The 16758-nt window shown below is 41.8% G+C and overlaps 1 protein-coding gene across 5 annotated transcripts in view; it reads left to right on the top strand.

Moving 5' to 3' along the window:
• Positions 1 to 16758, top strand: part of CCDC88A (coiled-coil domain containing 88A) — a 134447-nt gene that overhangs the window by 91995 nt on the left and 25694 nt on the right. For all 5 annotated transcript variants that reach the window (XM_075267465.1, XM_075267464.1, XM_075267462.1 and 2 more), the window contains exons 14-21: positions 689 to 826; positions 1506 to 2576; positions 3979 to 4106; positions 8255 to 8396; positions 9295 to 9471; positions 11442 to 11603; positions 12559 to 12836; positions 13681 to 13824. In XM_075267465.1, coding sequence (XP_075123566.1) covers positions 689 to 826; positions 1506 to 2576; positions 3979 to 4106; positions 8255 to 8396; positions 9295 to 9471; positions 11442 to 11603; positions 12559 to 12836; positions 13681 to 13824 — 2240 coding nt within the window. The remainder of the gene's footprint in view (positions 1 to 688; positions 827 to 1505; positions 2577 to 3978; positions 4107 to 8254; positions 8397 to 9294; positions 9472 to 11441; positions 11604 to 12558; positions 12837 to 13680; positions 13825 to 16758) is intronic.

Below are 16758 nucleotides of genomic sequence, written 5' to 3'. Positions count from 1 at the left end.
AGTTACTAAAACTAAAGTAATAACCCCAAATGCCTGACATTAATGAGAATAGTTAGTAACACACGTACCTGGTGTTTTTACTTTCACTTTGCTTCTCTCCTCCTCCTCAGGGCTGCAGACGGCAGGAGCTCCTCCTCACGTGTAGCAGCAGGTCCAGGGAGCCCTTATCCTGCGCTGTGAGAGGCTCACCTCTGATTGGTGGCAGGGAGAGAAGGGGGCGTGTCCTACACAGCAGCTCTACCAGAGCACTGAAAGGACGCTCTCTCTCTCAATTAGTGTATGAAAGTTGCAGGCTGGCTGCCGTGCCAGCAAAATATGCCTCGCGTGCCGGGTTGCCGACCCCTGTGCTAGACATATGCAACTGTATGCCTATACCACAGTACAGTATGCTGACAAATACTGGACAAATATGTTTCAAAAGGATATTTTTTGGAATACATTTGGTTAATAATATATATATATATCCCAAATTTGATGTGCCACATCATAATGGAAAACTCTCTTCTTATCAGGTTCTACTTATTCTGAGTTATCATCTAGTGAGCGATTTCTGTTCTGCATTTATCGGATATTACATTCTACCCTGAATATTCAGATGTTCCTCAATATTAGACTTGACATCATAGTCATACCTGCATTAATATTAAGAATGTATATCGAAATACATTGACCTTTTACTTCATTATAGCTTGAGAAAATAGAAGCTGAATTAAATCACGAGAGACAAAGCATCGAGAGCAGCCAACATCTGAGCAATGACCTTATGAAAGAGAAGTCACAGCTGGAGAAGATCATCGAGACGATGCGTGAGAACTCCGAGAGACAGGTATGGAGACAGGACACACAGATGTCTTATTAATTGAATTAGGGAGGGGATAAAAAAACAATTTCCCTTGCCGTCCAGATAATGAATGACTTTGCTCACGTTGTCCATTAGTACAACTTCCTTTAATCCTTCTAAAGATAAATGTGTCTCCAATCTTAAATCATTGCAAATGGTTACGTTTTTCATTCACATGGTGCCACACTTTAAGAAAAATATTGAACCTATTGGTAGTAGTCAGTATGCCAACTGATTGTAGCATTGGTTATGCATGTGCCTTGTTGCTCCATTCAAAGTCTCTGGGATTGCCAATTGTACTTGAATAAAGCACTTAAATATCAACCCATAGTCCCATACAGTTTGGAGCAGCAGTAGACATGCTTGACCACCACTGCTTTCTAATGGAACCAGTTCTCGTGTTCGGTGGGAGACCCACTGGTTAGACACCCATTAATCCTGTGTCTAGGTGATAGGATGCAATCTTGGGAAACCCCCTTAAATCCATTTTATATTCACTTTACTGTATTATTTTATTTGCCAACACAATTGGTGCCTATAGATCTATTATACAAAACCATTGGGGCACCACGTGCCACCGTACAACCTCAGCATAATGTATCTCCTTCTTATATAGCTGGACTTTTTCCTCTTAAAGTAATCGGCATCTGTTTTTGTCTCTCAGATTAAAGGGCTTGAGCAAGAAAATGAGCATTTAAACCAAACCATTGCTTCATTGAGGCAACGGTCACAGATTGGGGCCGAGGCTAGAATGAAGGACATTGAGAAGGAAAATAAGATTCTTCACGAGTCCATCAAGGAGACAAGTAGCAAATTAAACAAGATGGAATTTGAAAAGAAGCAGCTGAAAAAAGAGCTGGAACACTACAAAGAAAAAGGCGAGAGAGCCGAGGAACTTGAAAAGGAGCTGAACAGAAAGGAGAAAGAAAACGAACATTTGCAAAAGAAAATAACCAGTTTAAACATTGTCTGCGAAAAGACCGAATCCTTGGAGCAAGAAAATGTAGGTTTAGAAATTGAAAACCGAAAGCTGAAGAAAACCTTGGACGGCCTCAAAAACCTCAAATACCAAATGGAGTCATTGGAGAAAGAGAACAACCAACTCGAGGAAGAGAACCTAGACCTGAGAAGAATTGTAGAGTCACTCAAAAGCACAAACATTAAGGTGGCTCAGCTGGAGCTAGAAAACAAGGAACTTGAAAATGAGAAGGAACAACTTAGGAAAGGTATGGACCTCATGAGAGCCTCGTGCAAGAAGATTGAGCACCTAGAAGTCAGTTACCAAGGACTAGACACTGAAAACCAAAGGTTACAAAAGGCTCTGGAAAACAGCAATAAAAAGATTCAACAACTCGAAAACGAACTGCAAGACCTTGAGACAGAAAACCAAGCATTGCAGAAGAACTTGGAAGAGCTGAAGATATCCAGTAAGAGATTGGAACAGCTAGAAAAGGAGAATAAGCTGCTGGAACAAGAGAGCTGCCAGCTAGAAAAGGATAAGAAACAACTAGAGAAGGAAAATAAAAGGTTTCGGCAACAAGTTGAGGTTAAAGACATCACACTGGAGGAGAACAACGTGAGGATCTCAAATTTGGAAAGGGAAAATAAATTACTTTCCAAGGAAGCAAGTACATTTAAGGAGTCATGTGCTCGGCTGAAAGAACTGGAAATAGACAATAAGGAGCTTGTGAAAAGAGCGACCATTGATAAGAAAACACTAATAACGCTGAGAGAGGTAATCTGCTTCCACTGCAATTACATTTCCGTGCTGTCTATATACTATAATTATCAGAAAAGTCAGTATGTCTGTGAGGCAGTACACGGGGCATCTCACATAGCGTGACCAAAAATGGGGCAATAACTACAAAACAGGCTACATATTTATGTCTCTGGTTTGGCCAATAACCCAACCTTTGTTCAAGTTCTCTATAAAGGCTTGAAGAACAACTTACAAAATAATTAACTATAGGTGCCATTAATGCCATTGTAACGTGGTCCCAGTGCAAAATCTGTATTGGGACCCCTGCCTACCTTGTATTATTTAGAATAGTGGTATATTTTATCTGGCAGAGAGATCTTTGGGACCTTACTCTGTACCTAAATATATAAAAGTGGCTTGTTGACGCTCCTTCGTGACAGCCAAGACCTGGGGCACATGTTCCAATTGCCCCTCCATTGCCACACCCCACTTGATATGCTAATTAGACTCTTTAATGTCAAGTGGGTGGTGTCAGACAGTGGCAGACAAAGGGGCATGACCGTGTAAGAGCTCTGAGTTACACCCCTTGCATGCTCCTGCCTGACACCACCCACTTGACATTAGAGAGTCTAGTTAACCTATCAAGCACCAAAGATAGCTACACCGATTGCTCAGGAATGGTGGTGACAACAGAAAATTCCAACTATATTGGAATCAGTGGAAAAGAGCCTATAGAAGGATGATAAGAGATCAGGTTGATGGTGAAAGGTTCACTTTAAAGACTTTTATTTTACAATTTGCTTGCTGGAGGTTCCCACTGCATATATGTATATGTATAAATCCCTCCGCATATATGTATTTACTTAATTTGGTAAAGGAACATCCCACATGAAAGCGAGGTAATGGTATGAAGGCTGCTGGGAGGATCAGATTTCATGGTTAACCAGAGAATTTTATTCACGGAAGGAAGGAAGACAACTGTTGTCAGTTTTGGTTATTCGTCTTTCATCTGTTTAAGACACAGCTGTCTGCTCTTATTTTGTCTTTATAACAGACATTTATATAAAAAAAGATATGAGTAACATACTGAATGTGGGGAAAAGAAGATGTGTAATAAATATTACAGGAATCCAGAAAGGGTTTTATTGAATTTTATAATTTTCTAAATTGGGAGCACAGAATACCTTACACCTTGAAGAATCTTTTAGATTGTCACTTGTGCTCGAGCCCTAGCATTATTCGCACCAATGGAAATCCCAAGGTGCTGCCTTTCCAACACACTTGGCATGAATAATTATGTAGGCAGTTATAAGAAACCTTGTAATGTATCTTATCTAAGAGAAATGCTACTAAGGAGCTGTTCATACCTTGGAATTTGACTGATATTTGGCATGGATCCTTAGACTATTAGTAACAAAGGACTTGATTCAATGTTTAGGATTTGGTGAATGAGAAGCTGAAAACCCAGCAAACGAATAATGAACTGGAAAAACTAACCCATGAACTGGAAAAGATTGGACTGAATAAGGATCGTCTCTTACACGATGAGCAGACAAGTGATGATAGGTGAGCACAAAAACATTAATGACAATTTAGACCAAATTGTATAGTTTGACAACAGTCATATGCTAACAACAGTCATATGCTAGAACCACATGGAAATGAATAGGATTTGCTGGGATCCGGATACAATGGCCGTGACCTGCTGTGCTACAGCTGCCTATACCTTTGTTATAACATGGACGCAAGCAAAGATTTTTCTCTCATTGATCTTGGGTAAATCCTTATTGGGTGCAATATTGAACAAGGTATGTTCTCATAAAAGCCCTGATTCCTGGGCAGAATATAGTGCCTAATGGATGCACCACATGGTAGCGCACAGAGTGCCTATAGATTTGTAATGGTGATGCATAGGTAGTCTGTGTGATACCGTACACTTAGTATTAGGCATTTGTATGTTAAAGAGTAGGCGTCGTTATACAGAGAGACATATTAAAATTTTGGATGGGTGAGGGTCCAGACGCTGAGACCTCCAAGAATTACAGAAATGAAGGGGCAGCTTTGGCTGTGATGATGACGATGGTTCATAGAAGTCTTGGAACCTATCTTGAGATAACAAGAGAGCAGAGAAGAGCCAATCACAGCTATCGAGCCATATCACTCAGCTAGGCATTTTGTCCACTTCTCCTGGTTTTATTTTGACGAGGGTCTCAGGACCCAGACCCCTATTACTCAAAACTTCTGCCATGTACTGGTACTGCTTGGTATGGTAGCTCATCCCATTCACCTGAATGGAACTGAACTACAATTGGGCCATGAGACTATGATAGTGATGTCACATGAACTGTGAAGTGGTAGCAGAGCTTAGGGAGCACCACTGCTGCTTCCCATTAGATGATCCACAGGGGTCCCAGGTGTTGGACCTCACTTATAGATAGGTTATCAGTCTTAAAGTCTTGTAAAATACCTTTAATTTTAAGCCATATATTAAGTATGTTTGGAAAGTGTTCAAGCCCTTTAACCAGACTAATTGAATGCTAATATGGTAATGGAAATATTGAAGTACAAGTCTACGTGTAATCTATAACATAAACCATAAGATCTGCAGTCCACTTACTTTTTGATGGTTTCTGGTAAACCAAAAATATACAAGTAAACAGCAGGAAGCCACAGGTTTTACAGTTGACTATTTTTGTGTTTTAGCATTCAGGCCATATAATAAAACAAGGTCACACAGGTATGTACGAACACCTGTTATTTGTGGATTGGCGTTTCCCAGATTTCTTAGTCCTTACTTTGTGCCTTTTATTTAGTGACGGGGTCAATGGGTCACTTAATGAAAAGCTTAATAATTACAATGTATAATGTACTTCCTGCTGCTTTCATGTATTCATTCCAGTCCTACCAGTGCTGGCAGGGGATTGTTCTGGACTGATATAGGTATAGAATATTATACACATACATATATTACATTACGGGAGGTCTTATAATATTTTATTACTAATTATCTTATTTACTAGTCCCTTTTTGTCTAGTTTATTATGCACATGTCGTCTATAACTTTTTAGTTTAGAATTATACACTAAAATTTGGAATCTAAATAAACCAGTTTAATACAATATTACAACAAGCTGGCAAAAGCCTCGGAAGGCTGCAAATTCACTACGGATGCAGGATACGCATCTTGTGGTTATCGTGAAAACATGTTTTGAAAAGCTGGTCATCCGATGATAGGCAAATCTGATTTTATCCAGCCAAGAGTAAAAGTAAGGAAGGACACATCTGTGCATTTACTTACATTACACGTAGCATTTGTTTTTTTAATTTGTTGGAGTTTCAGTGTATAAAAACATTTCATACATTTACAAAATTCACATTACTAAAGGAGTTTTTCAGGACTTAGTAATAGATGATCCATATTTTGGATAGGTCATCAATTGAAGATTAGCAGGGGCCGTCACCCAGGACCCCAGCAGATCAGCAGCTCTCCCTGACCACCGATTCTGCAACAAGCCATGTGACATCAGGTTCATTGTTTACAAGGCCTGTTCAGACCTCCATTCAATTGAAATGAATGGGCTTAGATGCAATACCAAGCACAACCACTTTACATTATATGGCGCTGTGCTTGATAACTACTAGTAGTGAGGAGGCCGTAGCGCTCTTAGCCTGAACACTGCGGCCTCTTCGAACGGGGTATGTCATCTCCGTAGTAAAGCAAACACATACTACCAGGACCACCTCAGCAGCAGGGGGTGGAACAGGTGGGCATTTGTTATTTTTTATGTTGCCATATTCTTGGCTGTTTTCACGTTTCTGTACAATCCCTTTAATATTGCATCAAGGACTTGGACTGTATGTAAACTCTCCTTACAGCTTAACTTTTTTTTTTTTTGTACTCTACCCAATGTCAGCTGTGTATTATCCTTCTTTTAGATGTGGACAGACAGGAGAATGGAGGCTTTCATGTGCTCTTGGTTACCACTGCCAAAATAAGTAGAGTTATAGTGTACACAGGCCCAAAGCTACGGGGGCACCCAGCAAGGAGTTCTTACAGCTTTGCAAATTGAGAAGGAGGAGATGTTGTGGATAAATGAAGCTGCTGTGCTTGGCCAGCTGTGAAATTGACCATTCTTTGAGAAACAAAAACACCTAAGACATAAGCACCGCGGCCTTCATTCTAAGCTATAGACATATTTCATAGAAATTTCTATTACGTATGTTAAGTTCATGTTTGTTTCTCCAACTTGTATAAGATTTTTTCATTGTTGAGGATACTTTTTGGATGTGTCTCCCCTATTGAATCCAGTTTGTGTTTCATGCAGTCACACATTGGTCCAGATTTACTACTGTGGCTACCATTATACACTAGCGTAAATGTGGCACATCGTTGAGCCAATGTGGTGTATGTTGGCGCATCTAGTTTGGGTTAAAATTGTTTGACTTGCTAGACATGTGGGTGTGGATTCCATGTGCGTGTAGGCAGGAATGTAACTATCAGGGTAGCAGCTGCCACAGGGCCCGGGAATTAGGGGGCCCGGCGGCAGACGCTGCAAGTTTTTTATTTATTTTTTAATAGGCCGTTACCTGCTGGAGTTACTCTACTGTATAGCGGGCCATATTTATTTACCGATCCTGGCTCATGCTCACAGCTGCCGGCGCTTCCCCTTCTGCAGAGGCGGCTGTGAGCAGGAGCTGGGATTGGTAATTGAGGCCGCAGGACCGCGATCCCCACAAACACCACTATCATTATACTCAGGATGGGTCTGACCCCCGAATATACTGACCAGAGGCCCAGGAGAGTTGAGGGAACATAAAAAACACTGTTACTTCCTTCTCCTTCGGGCCTACTTGGTGACGTCACAGACATCACATGGGCCAGGCTTGCGTCCTTATGCGTCAAGATGCAAGCCCCTACCCAAGTGATGTCTCTTCCGTCTTTGAAGATGGCCAACATCAACTCCGGAGCCCAGGAGAAGTAAGTAAGGGTGCATTCACACTGAGTAAACGCTAGCTTATTCTGAACGTAAAACACGTTCAGAATAAGCGGCGTATAAAGCAGCTCCATTCATCTCTATGGGAGCCGGCATACGAGCACTCCCCATAGAAATGAATGGGCTGCTTCTTTCACTCCGAGCAGTCCCATTGAAGTGAATGGGGAGTGCCGGCGTGTACGGCAAGCTCTGCTCATGTCGGAGCGTACACGCCGGCACTTCCCATTCACTTCAATGGGACTGCTCGGAGTGAAAGAAGCATCCCATTCATTTCTATGGGGAGCGCTCGTATGCCGGCTCCCATAGAGATGAATGGAGCTGCTTTATACGCCGCTTATTCTGAACGTGTTTTACGTTCAGAATAAGCTGCCGTAAACGTAGTGTGAATGCACCCTAACAGTGTTTTTTTATGTTTGTATCCCTCCCTGGGTCTCCAATTATTATACTCTGAGGTCTGTCAAAAGTACGCCATGGGGCCCCGTCATTCCTAGTGACGTCACTGGGTGTGGGTGCCAAAAATGGACTGAGATTGTGCCAGAAAATTCTGTCTCCAAGGAAGCCAATAAAAAGGTGGTGTGAAGACAAGACATTCTAAAGATACGCCACATATCATCCAGCATCAACCACTGTGATAAATCTGGGTGTTTTCAGACTGCCTAAGTTTACACTGTTGAACTATTACTAAATTAGATACTAATCATCCTTCACATTGTTAAACAGCAGGTACAAGCTCCTGGAATCAAAAATCGAATCCACGCTAAAGAAGTCTCTTGAAATTAAAGAAGAAAAAATTGCTTCCCTGGAGGCCCGCTTAGGAGAATCTGCCAATTTTAATCAACAGCTTCGCCAGGAGCTTAAAACTGTGAGTAACAAAAGCAGCCAATTTATGGTGAAGGCCGCATGTAGCAAGTGAACAGCAGGTACCGGGTACCATCCACTACAATGGTTCTGTATGCCACATATTGCCCTGGTTTTAAATGGGATCTTCTCGGGGGTTTTTTTTCGGCAGAACAGGGTAGGGTTCAAAATGTCCTGAAATTATTATATTGGTAAGTGCTAAAAGATTATGTTCCAGATGTAAAAGTCGAGGATTGGTCCCACTAGATGACAATATGGTCAATTCATGTGCAAGTCCACTGCACACCAACAGTGCAGCCATGTCAGGAATCTGAGTGTAAGCCTCCAATTGTTGCTGTGCATCTTGTAGTAAGATACCGTATGTCTCAAAATTGTAATACGCAAATCTAACATGTGTGAACATGCTCTTAGACGAAATCCTTGATCATTGAAGGGGGGTGTCTTTGATTAGAAAAAAAGATCTGCTTTTATTTCTTGAGGCACAGCACCACTCTTATCCATAGGCTTTGTTTGGTATTGCGACTCAGCCCCATTCATTTGACCGAGATGAGCTGTAATGCTAGAAACAGCCCATGAAATAACTGATCCTTTTTCCTATTCTTGGACTTAAAGGGGTTATCTCATGTAGAGAAACCCATACTATCTTTGTCCTGCTGTACATTCAGCCTCAAAATTTGGAGGTGGAGGGTCTCTGGGAGCACCAGAGACAACTGAAGTAGAGCTCTTGGCTATCTCCAGCACTCCCATTTAAGTTAATAGGAGTGCCGTCCACCATTAGTCCTGTCCAGCAGGGGAACGAAGGTCCTTAAAATGGATGACGTAACGCTAAAGCCACTACTACATATAATCTCATGTACTTATATATTTTGGGTGAATACCAATATGTATTACTTTTCCCTCAGGTGAAGAAAAATTATGAAGCACTGAAGCAGAGACAAGAAGAAGAGAGGTTGGCACAGAGCTCTCCTCCGAGGCCTGGGGATGAGGTGGTACCTGTGAATAAATGGGAGCGGGAGAGTCAAGAGACCACCAAGGAGCTGCTGAAGCTCAAGGATCGCTTGATAGAAATTGAGAGAAATGTAAGGGATATTTTTGGGTGTGGATGTATTAGACACATAATGCCGTAACATATAATTGTATAAGACAGGGGTCAGCAGCCTTTTATGTATGGTGCACCAATTTTTTATTTTTTTTAAATAGTCAAAGATGAAGCTTTCAGTGCATTTAATGTTGACTTCCTCCCCACATGAAAGTTATACCTGTATAATGCACACCATTATAGGCAAAGTAACCAGGGCCATTTTAATATATTGGTGGGCCCAATGCAAAGGTTTCCCAGTGAAGCACCCCCCCCCATCACCACCACTTAGAAATACCTGATGTGCACAAATTATAATGCCGAATTACTGGCCTTCATACAGAATAATGCCTCCCTAGTGACCCCAAAAAACATAATGTCCCCCTACAGCTGCCCCCACAACATATGTCCCCTTTCAATTGCACCCACAGTATAATGTACCCCTCCAGCTGCCCCCCAGTTTTATGTCCTCCTCCAGCTGCTTAGGATCCCTATTAGCTGTGTAGACAGCAAATTTAGGACTGTCCCGCTGTCCTAAAGGGCCCTGCTACTATTGGGCCTAGTGCAAGTGTACCGTTGGTTAAAGGAGCCCAGATAATAACTAGAGATGAGCGAACAGTAAAATGTTCGAGGTTCGATATTCGTTTCGAGTAGCCCCTCAATAGTCGACTACTCGAATCGAGTATCGAACCCTATTATAGTCTATGGGGGAAAATGCTCGTTTCAGGGGTAGGCAACATTTGATCAAATTATACTTACCAAGTCCACGAGTGAGGGTCGGGTTGGATCCTCCGAGCAGTCTTCTCCTTGCAGCGTCCCTGCTGCGTCTTCCGGCTCTGAATTCACTCTGCTAGGCATCGGGCCTGGGCAGAGCCGACTGCGCATACCTGCACTACAAGCGGACATGCGCAGTCAGCTCTGCCCAGGCCCGATGCCTGGCAGAGTGAATGAAGAGCCGGAAGACGCTGGGGGGAAGCTGCACGGAGAAGACTTCTAAAGGTAGGAGAAGAACCAGCATTGATTGGCCGACTGTATAGCATTCGGCCAGTCAATGCTGGTTCTGCATGGAACATTTACATTCGAATAGCAAGTGGTACTAGATCGAGTACAAGTATTTTGAATACCGTAGTATTCGATCGAATACCTACTCGATCGAGTACTACTCGCTCATCTCTAATAGTAACCAATTAACTGGTTGTTTAAACGTCCATTTCAATGTGGTCCTTGACATTTTTTATATTCAAAGATGATTCTTCTCTGTTGATTAAGACTTTTGGCTGAACGGTATGGTGATCTGCAGTGACCCAGTGTTGTGGGGGCAGAGATGTCCCTGATATAGCCCAGTCGTTTTTGTTGCATAAACGCCTATTTTACCATGCTCAGCTGCCATGTCACACTTTACTCTTGCACTTGCTTCAAGGTACAAAATAAATAAAACATGCATTTGCTGCCCCCTGACTAGGCTAATTCACAGTCCAGGCACTAGGATGCCCTGCCTCATGCTTGCCCCGTTATTGTTTGCTCCAACTTGTATACATGGTCCATGTGAGAGAAGGGTTGTATGGAGCGGCAGCAAGAGAACCCTGTGCCGAGCAAATATGCCTGAAGTGCCGACCTCAGCATAGTATAGAATAATTAATATACTGTATACATGGTACTTTATCAGCATCTGTTATGCTAGATGCACTAACTAAGCTTGAGGATGTTTCACTACTACTAGGTGGTTATAATGGAGGGGATCGCCAAGGACAGTACTGTATCAGTCCCACAGAACTGGATGGTGATCACACATGCACGCTTGCTCTCCATCCATACAAGGGACTTGGTGATCGCTGTTCTCTGGATTGTTGGGGGTTCCACCAGTAGGAAATCCAATGTTTAGACATATATTCGCTATCCGGTGGGGACAATTTTGTCCTAAATAATGCCTATGCCTATACTCATATATATATTTTTTGTTTTCTTTCTCAGAACGCCACGCTGCAGGCAGAGAAACAAGCCCTAAAAACTCAACTGAAACAACTGGAAACACAAAACGACAATTTACAAGCACAAATCATGGCCCTCCAGAAACAAACCATCTCACTGCAAGAGCAAAACACAAGTCTGCAGACACAGAACGCCAAGCTTCAGGTAAGTGATAAAATACAAGGAGACTATAGGTACAAATTGCCTGACAACTTACACACAGGCAACACCCAAACACAAGTATGGCTTTAAAGGGGTGGGGATACAAAACATTGTACAGTGCATCCACTGTATAGATGTTAGTACCCTGGTGGCCTAGTCAGAAAAACCACATTTTATTTTTCATCACATGGATGCTGGATGAGTGTATGTGTCTTACCTGGAGGATGCACTGTGATGCCCTGGTCAATGTACTGCTAGAAAACCTTGGGTCCTTGCATTCACTTGGGTGTTAGTTTGACATGTACCACCAACATTGTTAATGGACCAAGGACAAGAATACAGTATTCCCTTTAACTACCTTCTTCAGCCTTGGGACTTTGTATGTATAATTTCGGAACCTCAGAGTTAAGTGATTTGTCCAACCTTTAACAAAAATAGCTTAAAATGACAACTGGTACTATGATCACCTTGTACAATGCCAGCGCCGTGTCTTCCGTTGGCTCTTGTTTACTACAACACCACAATGACCTCTTCTAATCATGTGAACCCAATATCTAATAACATCACCATCAGACAACCCCCAAAAATTGAATGTTGTCAATATGGAAGACACACGTAGGAATTTGAAGCTGAATTTGAAATTTGAAATTTCTGCATCAAGAATTTGAAATAGATTTTTTCTTGTGCGTGTGTGTGCTTGACAAAAACCAACACAGATTTTGACGTTGAATTTGAAGCCTAATTGGAAACACAATTGTGAGACGAGTTTTGCTGTATTTTCACGAGCAGATTTTTACAAGTTCTGCATCAAATTTCACGCAGATGAAAAAATCAACTACTGAAATGAATTGGAGGCAGATTTCAGATGGAATTTTAGGTGGATTCCGCCTCAAATTCAGCATCAAAGTCCTACGTGTGAACACCCCCTTAACTCTATGCTTCTGGGATTTATTTGCAGGTGGAAAACTCTACATTGAACTCACAGAGCACATCACTTATGAACCAAAATTCCCAGCTACTGCTCCAACAGTCAAGTTTAGAAAGTGAGAATGAATCTCTAGTGAAAGAACGGGAAGAACTGAAATCCATGTATGATTTATTGGTAAAAGACCATGAAAAACTGGCACAGGTTCATGAGCGCCAAGCAGCGGAATACGAGTCTCTCATCTCTAAACATGGAAACTTGAAATCTGCTCATAAAAACCTTGAGGTGGAGCACAAAGATCTCGAAGACAGGTAATTGTATTCTGAACCTTTAATAAAAGCCAACTGACTAATGCTGGACATGCGTATAAGAAAGCCTCCATACACATGCAGTGAGAATGGGTTGGGAATCCATGTCCCTTCAATGGGGAGAGACCAGACATCTATGGTCGTAACTTATCTCCCTGAGAACCAAAGAATCGATAATCCATACACAGAAGATGGTAGGCCAGTCCTGCTGAAAGTGAAGTGCCATACATCATCTGATCGGCACTGTCACCCTGAGCGTTATAGTGTGTTGTTTATCCAAATCCATTCAGCCTTTCTAGAGATATAATTCCTTTTATTATTGATGTAAATTAGGGTATTCTAGCCATGTGGGTGGTAATGCCTCATAAAATACAGCACACACAAACCCCAACACCAGAGAAGCCACAATGTTACTGCCCACTTGTCTATTATACCCTAATTTACATCAATACAAAAAGGCTTATATCTGTGGAATGGCTGAACAGTGTCTGCAGTCGCACGATATCCATGACTATGTTGTGATTCAGACTCATTGATGAAGAAAACTCTTGACTATTTCCAGGGAAAAAAAAGCACATGCTTGGCTTCAGAGTCTTATTTCATCCTCTAGTGTATACTCTGTGATTTGGCCAAATGCAGTATTTTCTCTGATTACCAGTTTGTTAGGACTGAGCGCGATTCTGCAGACAAGTGCGGCATTGTGAGAGCTCCAAAAGGCAAACCGGAAATATTTGTAACCCTTGTGAGAGAGCGTCTTGATTTACCATAGAGAAGCCTGTGATGACTTAATACAGTGTCACAATATAATGCATCATTATGGTCACATAACATTGTCTTTGTCCTCCAGATACAATCAGTTACTAAAACAAAAAGTTCATCTAGAAGATCTGGAAAAAGCCCTAAAAGAGGAGCAGGGAAAAATGGTGCAGGAGAACAAGGAGCGGGAGATGCTGTCTTCAGATTACCAGCGCCTTACCGAGGAGCATGAGAGGTAATAACATATCTTATATAGCTATAGTATAAATGGCTAAACAAGGAGCAATAAGACTTGGATTACGTGTCACATGTCCTGTTACTTGTGCCCAGATGACAGCTGTTGATAGTGAATGTGATCCCATTACAATCTGCAAGTTACCGCAACACAACAGTTGTCAAAAATCCAAACCTGCCGGATTTCAGGACTACCACATTCACTATCATTAGTTGCAATTTTAGTTGCTGTACAATATCAGCCTAATATTTATAGACACGAATATTTGTAGATACAATCACAATGTGGAGTATTATAGTAGTTTTAGCTAGAGGTATACCTATGGTTAAACCCCTATATTGCCTGGCAGGGCCTAATATTCGCTCTCTTACCAATGAAGTAACCAGTATCCAGAACAGGACAATGTGCACAGGGATGGACACAAGAATAACAACCAGATAATAAATCAAACAGGATTTAACTAAAGTGAGAACAAAACGGAAAACATATTCTGCAAATGAGCAGTAACTCCTCAGTCTTCAGGCACCTGACCTGCGTGAAGGAAGTCTCCCTCTCCCTCGTACTGAATGTATTGGTGTCTCCGACAGATCAGTCTGCAATCCCTCTGCAATGGCATCTACTCTGCTGGCCCCATGATGGCTGCCTTTCCTCGCACATACTTGCAGTGTCTCACTCCATGACTTACCTTCAAAGATAGCTGGGCTATTGTGGCCAGTTCCACTCCCCAAGCAAATCCTTAGCTCCCTTGCCCCATCCTGGGGAGCTTACACTAGGCCCAACTCCGGCCTTACTCCACAGCAGTATATCCGTCTTCTCTCTCATCATTGCACTGTGTTCATGCTTCTCCAGATATCACATGGCATCTCTCTCGAGCCTTCCTCCATAGGCCCCAGTGCCTTAGGCCATTTAGAGGTCCGGGAGTCAACTCTCTGCTTTACAGGCCTTGTAATAGATCTGATGTTGGAGCCTAGAAATGTTATATAACACTAGCAGTGTTATAATTGTCTCCAAGCCATGTTGGTTGTCTCTGGAGTATATAAGATCTTAAGAGAAACCTCTTGCCCCCAAATGAGCCTGAGAACCTATGTCCACTGCCCCAACAGTCCTAAATCTAACCCTAGCATAAAAAACCAAACCAAAACCCTTTATAAAGTTACATAGCCCCCCGAAAATACAGTACTTTCCTATAAACCATCTATATCAGCATCACTAGGAGCCCAAACTCTAGTCTTTACCATGTTGTTCAGGGGGCATTCATGCTCTAAGATCATGACTGTGTTTTCCATGTGGTGCCCACACGAATCACGCGGAGAGAAAAGTGCTTCTTGAATTGTCCAAAATCACAAAAAATATCAGCAATGCTTTCAAGAACAGCACCACTTATGTTTTCAGGCCGTGTCCGGTATTGCACTTCAGCTCTATTCATTGGGAATACACAGATTTAGCCCGTGACACAAATTGTGCTGTTTTTGAACCAAAAAAAAAAAGGACTCTTTATCATGGACAACTCCTTTAGGGAAGCAGATGCGGCAAAACCCTTTTCATTGAAAAACAGATATTTTGACAGAGATTAAAGAAGGATTCAATGCAAGAACTTGTGACCGTAAATTGCCAGTAAAGCTTATTTCCTTGGCTGTTTTCTTGCTGAATACAATAAATAGATATGAAATCATAGCTGGTCAGCAGGCTGGAAAGTGCTCCGATCAGCGGGATTATCCCCGCCATGAGCCAATTGCTGAATACTTCTTAAGTGGACACCGTGGAGAATGGGATCGTGTCATTATTAAGGATCACGTGCCGGAGAGAAAATAAATGGGTAGCGAGCATTTCTGGAACGATGGCATCGGAAAAAAAAGACTTGTGGATACATTACAATAAAATATGTGTATTAGAAATATACTGGAATAAACAGTTTCCTGATATTTGCAAAATTATCAAAATGAATTAAAAAAAAATTAAAATAATAAATCTTAGAATTTGCAGAATATTGTATATTTTTGGTTTTGTCTGCATTAAGAAATGTAAATGTATTTTTACCACCTGTTTCCATCTGACCCCTCACAAGGGACCGGATTCTACTTGTGTCCATAGCAACACCGGCCGTAATAATTGCCATATCACGCCGGCTTGTACAGCCTTTAGTGACCTATTCCCCAGGAGGATTTTCTTCAATATTTATCTGTAATAACTGTTGAAAATCCTACAAAAGAAAAGCAACTTCAATTTGCAGGCACGTTCCAAATACAGGAAAATTCTCATCTGTAGCAAAATTAAATATTCTAGAATAGTCATGTTGCAGCCTCTTTAGTCTTCATATGGGGGGGGGGGGGGGGGGGGTATAAAAACCCCGAAAACCTGATTATATATTTTTCCTTTCCGTACCTTTTGCTGCATGGAGTCGGTCGCAGTCATTGACCTGTTATTCTAATTTATGACATATTGTAATATATAATATAATATGTATAATATACTAAATGGATTTTTTTCGTCTAATTTTTTAGGGTGTGTTGGCTGTTTATTAGGGGGCTGTAACATCCAGGGTGTTTATGTTGGCATTCCCACTGTCTTCTGAACCCAAATAATTTTACAATGATAAGTGTATTGCATATCACTAGTTATAAAATTGCCTTAAAGGGGTTGTTCAAGATTTTTTTTCCCTTAGGATAGCCCAGGGGTAGGGAACCTTCGGCTCTCCAGCTGCTGTGAAACTACAACTCCCATCATGCTCCATTCACTTCCATGGGAGTTCCAAGCACAGCAGAGCAAGTATGCATGCTGGGAGTTGTAGTTTTACAACAGCTGGAGAGCCGTACGTTCCCTACCCCTGGGATAGCCCAAAAATATGTCATGAATTGAGGCCTGCTGTTGGCCTTTTTCTGGATCAGCTGTTTGGGGCTGCATCCAATCCTGAAATATACAGTATATGAAGCCAGA

The sequence above is a fragment of the Leptodactylus fuscus genome, chromosome 3 (assembly GCF_031893055.1).
Source record: "Leptodactylus fuscus isolate aLepFus1 chromosome 3, aLepFus1.hap2, whole genome shotgun sequence".
Taxonomy (NCBI): Eukaryota; Metazoa; Chordata; class Amphibia; order Anura; family Leptodactylidae; genus Leptodactylus; species Leptodactylus fuscus.
This window is presented reverse-complemented; position numbering and strand designations above follow the sequence as displayed.